This window comes from Gouania willdenowi, chromosome 22 (genome assembly GCF_900634775.1).
Source record: "Gouania willdenowi chromosome 22, fGouWil2.1, whole genome shotgun sequence".
In the NCBI taxonomy this organism is placed as follows: domain Eukaryota; kingdom Metazoa; phylum Chordata; class Actinopteri; order Blenniiformes; family Gobiesocidae; genus Gouania; species Gouania willdenowi.
The window spans coordinates 32,686,644-32,704,256 of NC_041065.1; the positions used below are offsets into that span (position 1 = coordinate 32,686,644).

Consider the following 17,613-nt stretch of genomic DNA (forward strand, 5'->3'; position numbering starts at 1 on the left):
GAAAGTTTTATCAGCGTTAATCGATGTGTTTCTTTAGGTTTTAAAAGATGATAAATACAAGATTCAGGAAAAAAAGTGGTTGAAATTGTTGCTCCAAAGTTTGTTTTGACATTGTTAGTAAAGTTTGTTGCATTGCATTGTGGGATGTGTAGTCCTGTAGACCAGGAGTAGGGAGACATTGAGAGTAAAAATATTTTTTTAACAATTTGAGCCCATTTTTTTAGTTTTTTTTAACCTTTTTTCTAAAACGCCATTAAACTTATAATTTTTTAACCTATTTTCATAACTTTTTTCATGCCATAATTAATGCATTTTTTGCTCCAGTACTATGGAGGTAGATTTGTGTTTTTTATTAAAAAAATAAAATAAAACCTTTTCAATCAAAGAAAAAGTGTTCAAAGGCAAAAAACAAACATTCGAGACCCAAATAACTGCATTTGATCACTTTTTATTTGATTATTTTTTTTTCTTTGATTGAAATATTTTATTTGTTGATTGAATAATAAAGACACAAATGTACGGAAGAGGATTAGTGCCACTGGGGAAAAAAATGTACTACCCATAATATGGGCCAATTACAAAAAAGTTGTCTTAAACTAAGAAAAAAAAAAAACATTTATCATATTTGATTGAAGTAAACTTTCTTTTTTGACTGAATAACAAAGACACAAATCTACCTTCATACATTACTCCCATTTTTGCCACTTAATCACGTGTTAATGCTTTTTTTTTTTTGCACATTTCTTCTATTTTCCTCCTATTGTCACATATGTTGACCCATTATTGTCACTTTTAACCTCTTTTCATCATATTTAAAGCTTATTATTGCCAATTTAACCACATTTACCATTTGTCCTGCCAATTATTTGCCAGTTTAAAATAAATTGTTTCAATATTGACACTTTGAACCCCATCAAATTTAAGCAATAAATTACATTTTCAGCCTTTACCTATTTTTAATTTAGTGAAAATAAACAATTGTTGATCTCTATATTTCATAAGGGAAGTTTCCCGTCCAAAAACTCCCATTATTCATTCATAAAAGCAAAAATTCATCCCCCACACTTTTTGCATACAACATCCAGTAAGAGTGATTGAATGGTGATCAGCCAATCACAGCCAGCCATTTGATGAAGCCGCCATGGCAAAAAAAATAGTTCAAAAGTGGCAAAAACGTGGCAGGAAAAGAGTGTAAAGTGACCAAAATGGGCCAAAAACAGTCAAGAGTGGCAAAAAATTGACCTAAAAGAGGAAACAGATGGTATGTAATGACAAAAAGTAGCTTAAAATGAGCAAAATGTGGCAAACAATAGTGTAAAAAAGGCAAAAATTGTGAAACCAAAAAAAGCAAAATGTAGGAAAAGGGGAAACAAGTGGTAATTATTGGGATAAACTTAGCCTATTTGGTTGAAAAGCGGCAAAAAAAAAGGTTAAAGAATCAACAAAAATGGGATAAAAGTGTCAACAAGAACTTGCAAAAATTAGGATAAATGGATATTTATTGGCAAAAGGAGCTAAAAAAAAAAAACTAAAAAGTTTCAAAGGGGCAAAAATGGGACAAAGGAAGTTGTAAAACACCTTTTAAGGTTTTCAGGGGGAATAATAATTAAAATGAAGACATAAAGAGCCACATGTTGAGAATCACTGACTTAATAACAGCTTCATCATGGTTTTAATAAATTGATTTAATAAACTAATTTAGAACATCCTCAGATTCCTGCTTATTTGTATCTCATCGATTCAGAAAAACCCAAACTTTTTTTTTCTTCATTTGATGCAATAAGTTCTAATAATAATAATAATAATAATAATAACAATACAAACGAAGGTATTAAACATTTATTATTTTAAACAGAATATATTTCTCTTTGTAAACAGAGACTCATTTCTGTTAAATTTATAAACTTTAAATAAAGTTTTAAAAAAAAAGAAGGTGTGTAGAATCCCTGAGAGTGAGTAGCTGACTCCGCCCCCTCCTGCTCACCTGTCCCAGGTGAAACTAATCACTTTGATTAGGTTCCTTATTAAAGCTGCAGCTGCTCAGGCTGATCTTGTTTCTTCTTCTTTGATCTCCAACATCCTCTACACGACGAGACTCAGTAGGACAATATTTATTCTTTATCACATCAGGAAATCGGAGATTAGTAAAATAATGTTGAATAAACAAAAAATGATAATACATGGATTTATTTTTAGTACATTAATGAAATGTTTTAGTTTATTGAACGTTAATCTAACACATACAAAGAAAACCTAAATTAATGTTTAACATTCCAGAACTCCAAAGTAAAATAAAAATATAAAAACCTAATGAAGTAGACGATTGAACTCCAAGCTTTTACCCAATGTCTTTCAGAATAAAAACTCACCCTTAAACGAATATTTTCTAGAATTTGCATCTGCAAATTTGAGTCCTGGTGGCAACTGTAGCTACAACTTACAAGGTAGAACATGTTAGTTTATTGACTTTTCATCTAACACATGCAAATAAAACTTAAATTAATATATATTTAACAGTCCTGGTTTAGATGATTAAAGCTGCATTATGACCCCATGCAACGCATTTTAGATTTTATTTCATACACTACAGCTTAGACAATGTTGAGTCATAGTATTGTTGCTAATTAATGCTCTTTAAGTTGTGTTGCTGACTCGGGGTGAAATCAACACATTTTAACTTTAGTATTTTTTTCCTGAGTCATGGTTTAGTTATCACAGCTTAGCCAAACATGAGCTATTATTCAGTTTAAATGTAAACATAACTATATTAGTCAATGAGTCATGGTTTCACTACCACATAATTCCTCAGAATTGTTACTGAGTTGTGGTTCAAATACCACCGCCCACCCAAGAGTTTTTTTTTGCTTTTTCTCGCTTCAATGAATGTATTTTCGCTATATCACGCTTTGATTAATGTATTTTTGCTATTTCTCGCTTTGATTAATGTAATTTCGCTATGTCTCGCTTTGATTAATGTATTTTCGCTATGTCTCGCTTTGATTAATGTATTTTCGCTATGTCTCGCTTTGATTAATGTATTTTTGCTATGTCTCGCTTTGATTAATGTATTTTCGCTATTTCTCGCTTTGATTAATGTATTTTCGCTATGTCTCGCTTTGATGAATGTATTTTCGCTATGTCTCGCTTTGATTAATGTATTTTTGCTATTTCTCGCTTTGATTAATGTATTTTCGCTATGTCACGCTTTGATTATTGTATTTTCGCTATGTCACGCTTTGATTATTGTATTTTCGCTATGTCACGCTTTGATTATTGTATTTTCGCTATGTCACGCTTTGATTATTGTATTTTCGCTATGTCACGCTTTGATTAATGTATTTTCGCTATGTCTCGCTTTGATTAATGTATTTTCGCTATGTCTCGCTTTGATTAATGTATTTTCGCTATGTCTCGCTTTGATTAATGTGTTTTCGCTATGTCTCGCTTTGATTAATGTGTTTTCGCTATGTCTCGCTTTGATTAATGTGTTTTCGCTATGTCTCGCTTTGATTAATGTATTTTCGCTATGTCTCGCTTTGATTAATGTATTTTCGCTATGTCTCGCTTTGATTATTGTATTTTCGCTATGTCTCGCTTTGATTATTGTATTTTCGCTATGTCTCGCTTTGATTATTGTATTTTCGCTATGTCTCGCTTTGATTATTGTATTTTCGCTATGTCTCGCTTTGATTATTGTATTTTCGCTATGTCTCGCTTTGATGAATGTATTTTCGCTATGTCTCGCTTTGATGAATGTATTTTCGCTATGTCTCGCTTTGATGAATGTATTTTCGCTATGTCTCGCTTTGATGAATGTATTTTCGCTATGTCTCGCTTTGATGAATGTATTTTCGCTATGTCTCGCTTTGATTATTGTATTTTCGCTATGTCACGCTTTGATTATTGTATTTTCGCTATGTCACGCTTTGATTATTGTATTTTCGCTATGTCACGCTTTGATTATTGTATTTTCGCTATGTCACGCTTTGATTATTGTATTTTCGCTATGTCACGCTTTGATTATTGTATTTTCGCTATGTCTCGCTTTGATTAATGTATTTTCGCTATGTCTCGCTTTGATTAATGTATTTTCGCTATGTCTCGCTTTGATTAATGTATTTTCGCTATGTCACGCTTTGATGACTCTAGTTTTGCTGTCACGCCTTATTTGATGGCTCCATTCTTGTCTTGTCATAGTTTGAGGGATGCAGTGTTGCGTCATGTTTTGAGGGCTTTATTCCTGCCTTGTCATAGTTAAAGGGCTGCACTGTTTGTCATGGTTTGAAGTTACATTCTTGCCTTGTCATAGTTCGAGAACTGCATTCTTGCCTTGTCATAGTTTAAACCCATATTTTCATTCATTCTAGTTTTGCATAGTCATAGTTTCATATTGCTGACAAATTTAACCACCATATTTATATTTAACAGTCTTGGTTTAGATGATTAAAGCTGCATTATGACCCCATGCAACACATCTTAGATTTCATACATGACGACTTAGACAATGTTGTCTAGTCATAGTATTGTTGCTAATTAATGCTTTTTAAGGTGTTTCTGACTCAAGGTGAAATCACCACATTCGAACTTTTAGTATTTTTTCCTGAGTCATGGTTCAGTCACAGATTAGCCAAACATTGGCTATTATTCAGTTTAAATTTAAAAATAACTATTAGTCAATGAGTCATGGTTTCACTACCACGTAATTCCTCAGAATTGTTGCAGTCATTAGTTTGTTGAAACTATGACTTAACAACATTTTTCTATGTCACGCTTTGAATGTTTCACTTCGAGTAATATATATTTTCTGTGCCATGCTTTGACGCTCCATTCTTGCCTTGTCATAGTTCGAGGGCTGCATTGTCGGTCATAGTTCATGGGTTACATTCTTGCCTTGTCATAGTTTGTCGATTGCATTGTTACATTGTTATAGTTCAAGGGGTTTTTGCTTTGTCATAGTTTCAGGGCTGCATTATTGCTTTCATTGTTTAAACGGCACAGCACACCCATTTTTTCATTTATTCTAGTTTTGCATAGTCATAGTTTGATATTGCTGACTAATTTGACCACCATAACTCACCCAAATAGCCAACCTGAGCATTATTGCGGACTCATGATTTGAGGAACTTTAAATTATTTTGCGACGTCTCCATAGGATCTATAATAAAAATATTGTAATAATTATGACATCCGATTGATTAATTAAACTAAATATGTTTATGATGTGATGAACAGATTAAAAACATCCATAAGTATGAAACTAAATGTGTGTATTTTTAAAAAAAACCTAAAATATTTCAACTCTACTGTAATCCCTTAAATTAATGAATTGTAAATGAAGTAATTCCATTATTTTATTGATATATCTTTACAGTGATGCAGAAGGTAAGTCTTAAAATAATTGTTATACATTTCCCATGATGCAGCAGTGCTGTGTTTAAGAAGGAAAGACTAAGTTATCACATTGATGATGTAGAGTAGTTAAATATAATAAATAAAACTCACCCTGTAACGATCTTACACTGATCACCAGTAAATGTAATTAAGTTAAATTCATACACAAAATATTAAAAAATCTGGATAAGTTAACTTCGAATGTTGCGCGGAACATTAAAATTTGTTCATACTGAGAAGAACTGAAAGAATCCAGAAGAAACATCAAAATGGAAGAAGAGTTGGTGATGAAGATCTGGATCAGTTGTACGTTGAGTTTCCTGATGTGGTCCATCCAGACCAGACCTCCTAGTAAGTCCAGTTTAAACCCTTAATATGTGGCTAAATATTGACTGTTTGGTCCGTGGTTTGATTCCACTGTGGGACGATGATTAAGTCCCTCCTTAACTCTAAATGTTCCTTAAGAATGGATTAAAGGTAGAGAACAAATGTTCATTTATGCATTTGTAAATAAATGACATTAAGGATTTTTACCCTTTTATCCTTAAGGTTAATTTACACAAGTCTACAAATGTAAATATGTATGTGTTAAGGTTAAATTTAGATATATGCTAGTCTAGTTCTTTGATACTGGTACTAGGCAGGATGTTTTCCACAGCACTGACAGCTTCGTCATCTTCAGGCTCTAGTGGAAGAGGTAACGGAGGACCACGGCCAGGTAGGACCTAAAACACACACACACACACACACACACACACACACACACACACACTATTGTTCTTAACATGAGTGCACTCATAATGGGGCGTATGGAGATGGTTTTTCATTGTTGGGCAGAGTAGCACTAATAAAATAAATAAATAAATAAAAAACTAGCTCAAGGTTGGGCTAGCTTTTCTTTATCAGAAAAATGTAGCCTGAACTTTAGAACAAGAATGACTCTATTAAATAATCACTAATGCAATTTAAATAAACAAATAATTTATCTCTAAATAGTTGCACAATATCTGAGGCGTTGGAAAATGTTCCTGAGCAAAATCAAAAAACTGAACCTGGATGAAGAAAAACTGAAAGAACAAACTACCGTTGAGTCGACGCATGAATATGGATGTCTTCAGCTACTTCTATTGATCCATTACAGCGTCATATTGCCTTGCATCATCAAAACTCTGTACATTCAAGTATGAATGTGATCAAGTTATGCCACAGAGCTTGGAGACATGTATGGAGGACTCGGTTAGGTGTGTCAAGCCTGGAAACTTTGATCAATCTGAAACTTCTGAACTACAGAGTCAGGGTTTTGAAATAGTGAGCTACCTTAGATACAGGAGTTACCAAGGCAACCCTAGTGGAATGGATGTACTTCACTCAGATTTCACTTTCTGGACCAAAGGCAAAACATCCACAATCAAAGACTTCATTTGTATCCAACAGAATTGCAGTGATTCATGACATCTTTCACAAACCACAGTCCAGCCTTCAAGGCACAACGTGGATTTCAATCAAGATGCTTTAATTCAAGGTCCTGTTTATCTGTGGGAGAGGGAGAAGATCAAATTCACTGTCCTGGAAACCAATATCTAAAAAAATATTGATCAATTATCTCCCATCATGGAACAGACTTCAACGTTGTTGACAAAACCGGTGCCAAGAAACTCCTTTTAAAATGCCAAGTACTTTAAGTGAAGTGTTTGGTTTAAAACCAATGACGTCCAGCAGCCAATAGCTTTGTCTTCTAATGGAGGAATTATGAAGAACAAAGGAAGTTATTCTACAGTCTTCAATCTGAGGATGAATTTTGCCAAAATAATCTTCTGAACCTTTTTGTTTGTTATTGTTCTACTGTAGTTTGGTTCCTTTATACTTTATAGAAATTGCGTTATACAATTAGTACGCAGATAGCGTGTCATACACTTTGTTGTATATTTTTCGGGTTGCATTCATTTTCTACGCGTCTTCCTCGTTGTCTTAAAACTGAAAAGGCTCTTTCCGCGTCTAAAGAGCTTATAGGTTATTCTTCCTTGACCTTGCAGTTCCTCTTTCTGCTCGAGCAGATGACCTCTGACCCTTCGTTTTAGCGTTACTCTAGTTTCCACACAGGTGGGAAGGTGCCCCACCTTAAACCTGGCCACTCTCTCAAGACGGTGGCTAAATTTCAGCTTACATGGACTTACAGACCTGACTTGACTGACGTTCTTTTTGCTAACCCTGATTTCCTTCCTAGATGTTGCAGAAACAGGGAATGCCGAGGTTGAACCAGGTTTTTTTTCCTTCATTGCTCTAATGTCTAACCAAGTTGTTTACTTCCATGTTTAACCAAAAGTTCTTTCCCTCCATTACTCCGATGTCTAACCAGTTTTTGTTTTGTTTTTTTTTGCCTTGTTCAGACATAACTCATACATGATATAAACCTAGGTTAACTTGAGCTGGAATCTGAGCACTGGCTTGGACCCTATAAAGTGGTCCTAGTGATCCAACACCAGCCACTGCAGGTTAACGCCTGTTCCGTTCACCTCCTCTTGAACAGAACGGCTTTCTGTTTGCTTCAATGTGTAACCATATATTTACATATATGGATTCTGTTCAAGTGAATAAAACATTCTGTTAACCTCCTTGAACAGAATAGGTTAACTATGCGCTCTGTCTCCCTCGGGCATATAAAAAACGATCTACACATTTTTACTGACGACATGACAGAAAGCAGGCAGACATGCAACTGTTCTACGTTGGAACCTGGCAGTAGAACCTTTCTGGTAATTTTTTGTTTTGCACATGTGCAGAACTGATTGTTTTTCCGGTACAGATCTTTAAGGAAAAAAGGACAAACTTTAGTTATAGCAGAAGTTGAATATAGCGCATACAAAATATGCATATACACGTAAATTATTATGCAAGCAAATAGAGATCATACAATACAAAACAAATAAACTAAAGAAAAAAAGAATATCTCTGCTAGGATTTTTTATTTAATCATTATCATATATATGATTGTTTGAGTATATTAGAAATGTCAATATCTATATCTTAAGAAACACCAATTGTGAAGTTGCACATGCCAAAATAAACGGCAACATTTAGCAACAAACCACGTTTACAAAATGTGATTTTTTTTTTTACTTTTGACCAGATTTACAGCAATATTTGTGATTTTTTTTTTTAATTCCTCATAAAATGTCAATGTTAAATCTAAATTTGAAATGCTAAATCTTAACAGTGAATTTGCATATTAGCTAAATATTTACATATTTGACATTTAGATAAAACATTTAGATTTAATTGTAACATTTACATTTAACATTGACTTTTGCATGAGGAAAAACATCACAAATGTCACAATATTGCTGTAAATCCGGTTTTAAAAAAATGTTTTAAATGTGGTTTGTTGCAAATTGTTGAAAAAGATTTGCTGTTTATTTTAGCATGTGCAGCTTTACAATTAGCGCTCCATAATATCTGAAAGGTCTGAATATGTATATATATCGTTTCTTTTTTCTCTGTCACTATTTATTGATATTCAGTAACCAATTAATATATGGGAAGATTTTACCATAAAAATAAAAAAGTCGGGGGTACAAAATGTAGGAATCAATAAACGCATTTTTTCAGTTGAAACTGTTAAATAAATGTAAGCATTTGATAATTTTTGGGTATATTTTATAAATTTTGAATCTTACTTCCGTATTTTTATTGTCGTCTAGTACCGCATCATCACGTAAGGTCCAATCAGCAGCAGCGGTCTACTCCGGAAGCCAGATTTGATTGGTTGGATCCCGTCTCTGAACGTCATGACGTCAATGCCCGGCGCCTCGCTGACGTACAAGTTGTAAACATGGTAACTTGTCCATCTTTTAAAGAGTTTGTCCTTGAACTGTGAGACTGAGACATGCAGCTCATGAAGTGAGTTCATGGTGAGTAAATATAGAGTTCTCACACTAAAGTGTTAATAACACACTCGGTGTTAGCATTAGTTAGCGAGCTAATGCTACTAGCTTCACCCGAGATCTCTGGCTAACATTTAAAACATTGACACAATGCTAATGTTGTTGAATAAATTGTTTAAATGTAGAAAAACTGGACGTTACGTCTTTGTTCGACTGAAAATCATTGCTTACCTTTGCAGTTAAACACAGGAGGATTTTTTTTGATGAATGTACATGAAACTAATTTTCTATAAACAGATAATAAAATATGAGCTTGTACCTGAATAAAGATGTGTAAAGGTATCTGGCAGGGTTACTTTACATGTGTACATTCAGTAAATAGGGCTGCAACACAAATAAAATACCGCAATTACAAAAATGTTTCTTAATGTTCTCTGCTTCGAAGCTTCATTCATTAAGAAAAAAAGTAAAAAATAAACTTACTACCTTTTTACTTTAGTACATTTACTTTTTCCATCTGTTATCTTAGTTTGATGTAGTGGAATCCTTTTGTGAGAAATATGCATTTTTTTTTTGCTACATTGCTTTAAATTTATCTAATGATTAAATGTTGCATTTCAATTAAAGAAAATAAATATAATTAATAACTGCAGCTTTACTAGTTAAAATGTAGTTGATAACATAAGTAAATGAGTACATAATGAAAGCAATGAAACTTGATAACCTTTAATTTAAAAACAAAAATATTTATCACTATTAAAAGCATGTTTTCTCGCAGACAACAGAACGATGAAACCTTATAAATGACACTCAGGTGGGAGTTTTTAGTCCCAGAATGACTTAAACAGTGTTTTATTGTGAAATTTTCTTTACAAAATGTTCATCCATTTTCTTGTCACTGAGTGTTATTACTGTCACTTTGTGTATTTCCTCATTCTGTGTTTTTATTAGTGTTTTTTTCCATTTTTGTTGTGTTCCTTTGTACATTTATTCACTATTTGTGTATTTTGGTCACAGTGTTTTCACTGTCATTTTGTGTGTTTCTGGTGTTAAATTTATACATTATTTTCTCACTTTGTGTGTTTTATTGTGTATTTTTGGTGTTTATTTTTCTCATTGTGCGTTTTTCTTGTTTTTGTACGTCTGATGTTTTTTGTTGTTACTTTGTATGTTTATGGAGTCATTTTGTCTGTTTCTGTTAGGGATGCACAATCACGGCCAAAATGATAATCGCGATAATTTTGATCAGTATTGTAATCGCAATTATAATCACAATTATTTATGATGTTCAGGGGAAAAAAAAGTCAGTCCTACTTTGAAACAATGTGTACAGTTTAAAGTCCAAAACCAAGCTTTGAATAAGAATCATATTAAAAAATACATTTTTTAAATTGACACAAGAATTGAAAATGTAGGTAAGGCTAATGAAATAAATACATTAGAATGCAGAGCCCATTTTTTAAACGTAAATATTGCAGAAGATCAGATCTAATAATCATCGCAATGAAAAACGAGCTCATGATTACATTTTGATTAATTGTGTAGCCCTAGTTTCTGGTATTGTTTTAATGTTGTGTGTTTTTGGCGACCCATGTGACCCATGTCTGTTCTCTAACTCGTGTGTTTCTTCTTCTGTTTCCACAGCCTGTTCTTCCTCCTGTTCCTCCACCTTCTGTTCAGTCATGGGAACAGTTTTCCACAGACTGGGATCTGTTGTGAGGCTTGGCTCCTCCCACAGGGTCACCACCCTCTCCTGTGCACTCAGAGCTCCGCCCCCTGCTCGTGGACTTCACTCCGAGTCTCCCAGTGCAGCTCCTCAGAGGCGTCCGTTCTCCAGAGTCTCTGAGGAGGACCTGACGTTCTTCAGGAGGATCCTCCAGAACCGAGTCATCACGGACCCAGACCTGCTGGAGTCCAGTAACGTGGACTGGCTCAGATCAGTCCGAGGTGGGAACCCCCTCACCGACCAATCAGAAGACCTCAGCTGACCTTTGATGATGTCATCATGTCTTCTTTCAGGGTCCAGTGAAGTATTACTGAGGCCTCAGACCACAGAAGAAGTTTCACAGATACTAAAGTAAGTGTTGAAAACTGAATTCATCTACTGCATGTGTCAAACCCGTGGTCCGGGGTCCAAAACAGGCCCTTCAGGGCAGTGTACAGGTGTATTTGAGAGAGAGGGAAATTAACAAATGAAAGCATTCAAAATATGGGTTTTATTCATTTATTTTTTAATTAGAAGTGATAATCATACTAAATATTACCAGCAACTTAGACACAAAATAAAATAAAAAATAAACAAAATGACACCAAAAACACATGCACAGAGAGAAACATACTAATTACCAGCAACACAACAGAAAATACACAAAAAACAGAGAAAACATGAATCATTGTGTAGATTTCTTCAAAAATAAAAATTCAATCACTCACCCATGCTTATGTCACATAATAGCATTATTTTTAATGTCAAGATCTATATTTTTAAAAAAAATAAAATCCTGCAATTTTCTTAAAAATAGTCCACAAAAATACAAGTTAGTCATAAAATCACTTTAAAATGGCCCACATTATTATTGAAACGTTATCTATATGTAGAAGTGCAAACTAGGGCACATTAATGTTGACTTATTTATTTACATTGATATGTTGATACTTATTTACAGAAATGTTGCACTAAAATAGTCACTGTTCATAAAACACTTTTTATATTTTCTTTCAGAAATATAAAATAAAATGTATTTTTTCACTTAATCTTTTTTTTCTTTTGTCATAGATTATTGTAGATTGATTTCTGACCAATATATCAATAATTGCAGTATTTTCATATTGTGAGCTAATCGTTATCGTGAGCTTTGTATCGTGAGGGACCCAGAGGTTCCCACCCCTAGTTGTAATTGAGAACGTAATTGACTTTCTCAGGACAAACAACCAAACATAATTGAACTGTAATTTGAAAAAATGATCACTGTGATCGTAATTAAGTTGTAATTGAATACCTAATTGTAATTGAGTCCAACCGTGGCAGGTACTGCAGCAATCGTCTCCTGGCTGTGACCCCCCAGGGAGGAAACACGGGGCTGGTTGGAGGCAGCGTCCCAGTCTATGATGAAATCATCCTCTCTACGTCTCTGATGAACGACATCATCAGCTTTGATAACGTCTCAGGTAGACACGCACACACGCATACACGCACACACCTGGTCATAGCTCCTCCCACTCTGCTCCTCTCCAGGGATCCTCACCTGTCAGGCAGGCTGCGTCCTAGAGAACCTGTCCCAGTACCTGGAGGACAGGGACCACATGATGCCCCTGGACCTGGGGGCCAAAGGCAGCTGTCACATCGGGGGCAACGTGGCCACCAACGCTGGGGGTCTGAGGCTGCTGCGCTACGGATCCCTACGGGGGACGGTGCTGGGACTGGAGGCGGTGGGTGGAGCACACACTGAAAGAAAGGGGGCGGGGCCAACAATTGTATATATTAAAACTGCAACAGAATGTAGCCAATCAGGAAGCAGCTGACAGAGAAACATGGAATGCTGCGTTCAGGCACTGAACACACGATGGGAACAAAACAAACGACCCAGGTTGGATACGAACCCATGACCCTCTGCTTCCTTAACGTTACATCACAGCATATGATCAGTTTACATGATGTAGACAATATTGATTATATTTATTAAATTAAAATTAGACTTTGAGCTCTGAATCAACTTAAACTAAATACATTTAAAAAAAGTCTTTATTTTATTGTTTTGTTTAAGTGCAAACATTTCTACAGTAGACATGGGCAACAGGCCATAACAAACGATAATATGAAACAATAACAAAAATACAGATAAAAAACTAAAATTGACAAAAATAGCGTTAAAATACGTAAAAACAGAAATACACAAAATCAACCAAAAGTTGCATACGATGAAAAAACACAAAATGACTAAAAACACAGTTTGACGACATTGAAAAATGAAGCTAAATGTGAAACTTCAATTGTTTTAAGCATAAATTAATTGAAACATTTGCCAAATTAATTGTTTAAGTTATGTGTGACGATGCTTTTTGTAAACTGTTTAGCGTTGTGAGAGCGTACAATACCATTGATTTTTGGGGTGACGTTCAAAGTCACTTTCAAGTAAAAATTAGGGCTGGGCGATATATTGAGTTTTCTCTTTATAGAAAATGCCCATATTAATATAATTTTTATGTATATAGTCATTTTCTTAGTATTGAATATTATTCATAGTCAGTGTCCTATTTCCATATTTGTGATATATATATATTTTTATAACTTATTTTGTATTAAATTTCTGGTTTTATAAGTTGCTGCGTTCACTACTTCACAGAACATGTACGCCCTAACCCAGACCTTCTGCTAAACAAGCCACACCACTGAACTCACTCACACGTGCTGTCCCTTACAGGTCGTTTGTTTTTAATTATATCGCTCAGCTTTAGTCGGAAGTTAGAATATTGATTATCTTTGAACGCAGCATTCGACCCTTTGTTTAATCACGTAGGAGGAAGATGGACGTCTGTAACATTTATAAACTGGTGACGTTTGTGCTTCAGCGTCTGAAAGTTCTTCTCGTTTTGTGGGTTTTTGTTTATTTCTGCTGCTATTTTGTATATTAATTTCATTGTGTGTGATCATGTGACTCAGGTGTTGTCAGATGGGCGTGTCCTGGATTGTTTGTCCTCGCTGCGTAAAGACAACACAGGATACGACCTGAAGCAGCTGTTCATCGGCTCAGAGGGAACGCTGGGGGTCATCACGGCCGTGTCCGTCCTCTGTCCACGTAGACCCGCCTCTGTCAACGTGGTGTTGCTAGGTAACCACCAATACCAGCTCTGAGCACACGGAGCCACGTGTTTGACGTGTGTGTGTGCGTGTGCGTGTGCGTGTGCGTGTGCGTGTGTGTGTGTGTGTTCCAGGCTGTGAGAGCTTCCAGCAGCTGTTAGAAACCTTCCAGCTGTGCAGAGGCATGCTGGGAGAAATTCTGTCAGCCTTTGAGTTCCTGGACAGTGAATGTATGGATTTACTGAAGACACACCTGGAACTGACCAATCCCATCTCAGGTACAGCATGCTAATGGTAGGCTAATCTTGATGCTAGGTTATTGCTAGTTTAAAGTTGACACTAGGTTAATGTTAATGGTAGGCTAATGATGCTAGGTTAAAGCTAAGGATTTTGTTAGGTTAATGTTGACGCTAGGTTAATGTTGACGCTAGGTTAAAGCTAATATTAAGCTAATGATGACGTTAAATTAAAATTCAAGCTAGGTTAATGTTAGGCTAATGATATTGCTAAGTAATGATAAGCTATTGTTCATGCTAGGTTAAAGCTAATGATGACGTTTGGTTAATATTCAAGCTAGGTTAAAGTTGATGCTAGGTTATAGACAATGCTAGGCTAATGATATGGCTAGGTTAATGTTGATGCTAGGTTAATGTTGGTGTGTGTTGCAGAATGCCCGTTCTACATCGTCATAGAAACATCTGGATCAGATGCGACTCACGACGCTGAGAAGCTTCACAACTTCCTGGAGGAGGCGATGACGTCCCTGCTGGTCATAGACGGTACGGTAGCTACAGAGGACTCCAAAATAAAGGTGAACTTTCAAAATAAAGTGCTGATGAAACTTGTGAGCGTGTACAATAATAACAGGTGTTTATTGGTTTGTTTCCATGGAAACAGGCTCTGTGGTCGCTACGTGAACGCGTCACTGAGGCTTTGACTCACGACGGCTTCGTTTACAAGTACGACGTGTCACTTCCTGTGGACATGATCTACCAGCTGGTGTTGGACATGAGGGAGCACCTGGGGGGAGGAGCCAAGAGGGTGGTGGGCTACGGACACGTAGGTGAGACCTGCCTTTAGCTTTATATGTTCTTTTGTTAATGCTGAGTCAGCAATAATTACCTGTATGGAGTTATAACCAAACCTGACAGAAGTAGTGAGGGGGAGGGACCATATGATGTTTAGAAAACAACCAAATCCCGTGAGGTAGGGTGTCGGGGGCCGGAATAGGGGGCCACATCCCGGCGGGGCGGTCTGGCTTGGCCCTTGGAGGGGGCCCTGGCTTTAAAAAATAAAGAAAATGAACTGAAGCTCGTGGCGCGGGCGGCATCAGTGAAGGGTGATCTGGGGCGCCGTGGGGGGCTAGGTTGGGGTGCCTGGGGGCCGGCGGGGAGACTCCCAGCGGCCCCCTGGTGCCTTATGCGGCTTGGGGTGTGGTCGTCCTCCCTGGGCGGGCTGCTCCTGGTGCTGCATCCGTTCCGGGTCCTTCTGGCCTGGGGTCGGGCCCCTGCTGGCTCTGGGCTCGCCGGCGGGTGCCCACTGGCTGCCTGTTCGGCGCGGTTCTGGTCGTCTGCTGGGTGTGGGCTTCGGCTCCTCCGCTGGGGCCTCGGGCAGGGAGTTCTCTGGGCCCTCCCCTCGGGGGGTTAGGCGCGGGGGTGGGGTGGGGGGGTGGGGGGGTCGATGGGGTGGGGGGTCTGGGGGTTGGGGTGGGATCGGTGGCGTGGTGCGCTGGGTCCTTGGCTCCTTGGGGCTTTCTCGGGTGTGTATGGGGGGGCGATGGCTGCCTCTCGGCTTGGGATCTTGGGGGCGTTCGGGGGACTGCTTGGCCGTGGGGTGGTCGCCGGGGGCCCTTAGGCTGCCTGCTCTTGCTGCTGGCCTGACTGCTTCTTCTTCGGGCCCGGGGGCGGCTCTTGGGTTTTGCAGTGGCGGTACTTGGAAATACATTTGTCATGGATGCACTGGCCTTGGGCTGTGGGATAACACTCATACTGGGCTCAACCTTAGACACGTTGTTCCCAAATACCTGTTTTATGGAATTTCCACTCACCTCTTCCTCTGTTCACAGCCACCACCATTATTCCTAAACCACACACTGGTCACCAAACTGGCTTGATAACACAACAATAAACACAATATACACAACCACAATTTCACATCGCATCACTTAAAACTATTCCTCACCCATTCCATATCCTATCTTGTATCCCTCTTCCCTGCTAACTTCCCCACCCCCCTCCAACCCCTCACCTTGGTGTAACACTGCCCTCTCTTTTTTACATCCTCCCTTTAATAAAGTATTTCTTACCCTTCCCTAGGGAGGGCTGGTGACGGTCACAATTATGCAATGAAATAAATAAATTTATTTAATTGCAATAATAAAATATGCATTGCTGTCAAAAGATTGCACTTCTTGTAGTGTTAACCTTCGAAAGCATGTGCAGACAAGGTAAAAAAAAAAAAAAAAAAAAAAAAAAAAAAAAAAAAAAAATAAAAAAAAAAAGAAAACAACCAAATGTACAAAATTAGAAAATAATATAATTAACAACAAATTCCATCGCCGACCCGTCTTATTAAGGTTTTAATATTGTTGGATCTCGTCCCACCCATAATGACTTCTATCATCACTTGTTTTTAGTTCAGTACGTCATCAGTTCTGTTTTCAGGAACGTGATTTTCTCCATGCTGTGCTTGTGGTTCCCTAGGCGACGGTAACCTCCACCTGAACATCACGTCGTCAGCCAAAGACCCGTCGCTGCTCGCCTCCATCGAGCCGTTCGTGTACGAGTGGACGGCGAAGCATCGCGGAAGTATCAGTGCAGAGCACGGCCTGGGCCTGAAGAAGAGGAACTACATCTACTACAGTAAACACAGAGAGGCCGTGTCTTTGATGTCCAAAATCAAAGACATGCTGGACCCCAAAGGCATCCTGAACCCCTATAAGACCCTACCAGACACATCCCCACGCTCCTCAAACTGAGGGGCAATTAGTAATGAACACATTCAGCTGCTGAAATATGTAAAGAAAATCATTAGTGTTTATTTACTCCAACTTTGATTTTACTTTGAATTTATTCATAAAACATAGTAGAGATTCTCTAAGAGGGGTTCTCAACCTTGGGGTCGTGAGACAGTGGGAGGTCCCCAGAGTCCTTCAATAAACTAAGAATTTTGAACAATTTGAGCCCATTTGTTTATTTTTACCCATTTTCTACAACAACCCTAAACTCACCATATTTTAACCTATTTTCATCACTTTTTCTTGCCATATTTTTGCTCCTTTTAATGTATTTTTGCTACATTTCTCCCATTTCTGACACTTTTCCATCACATTTCAAAGCCTTTTCTCCACTTTCCACACATGTTCAGTACTTAACCCTTTCCACCACTTCTCCCCCTAATGTCACATATGTTGACCCATTATTGTCACTTTAAACCTCTTTTCCCGATTATTTTTTTTGCTAATTTATCCACATTCAGCATTTGTCATGCCCAATATTTGCATATTTGACATAAATCTACTAATAAGGACATTTAGACGATTGA

General features: G+C 37.2%; 1 protein-coding gene across 2 annotated transcripts; it reads left to right on the top strand.

Moving 5' to 3' along the window:
* Positions 1-9,141: 9,141 nt before the first annotated feature.
* Positions 9,142-17,246, top strand: d2hgdh (D-2-hydroxyglutarate dehydrogenase). 2 transcript variants are annotated; one of them, XM_028437572.1, is made up of 10 exons: positions 9,142-9,299; positions 10,917-11,219; positions 11,292-11,349; positions 12,301-12,440; positions 12,508-12,701; positions 13,933-14,101; positions 14,205-14,348; positions 14,739-14,881; positions 14,968-15,133; positions 16,773-17,246. In XM_028437572.1, the coding sequence occupies exons 2-10, from the start codon at positions 10,955-10,957 to the stop codon at positions 17,045-17,047; spliced, it is 1,554 nt and encodes a 517-aa protein (XP_028293373.1). In that variant the 5' UTR covers positions 9,142-9,299; positions 10,917-10,954; the 3' UTR covers positions 17,048-17,246. The 2 variants fall into 2 exon arrangements, with proteins under 2 accessions (XP_028293373.1, XP_028293374.1); XM_028437573.1 differs by having other exon boundaries at positions 9,165-9,288.
* Positions 17,247-17,613: the final 367 nt, after the last annotated feature.

Coding starts and splice junctions, on each gene's coding strand:
- d2hgdh (XM_028437572.1), top strand. CDS start 10,955: ATGGGAACAGTTTTCCACAGACTGGGATCTGTTGTGAGGCTTGGCTCC. Junction 11,220..11,291: donor CTGGCTCAGATCAGTCCGAG/GTGGGAACCCCC, acceptor GTCTTCTTTCAG/GGTCCAGTGAAGTATTACTG. Junction 12,441..12,507: donor CAGCTTTGATAACGTCTCAG/GTAGACACGCAC, acceptor GCTCCTCTCCAG/GGATCCTCACCTGTCAGGCA.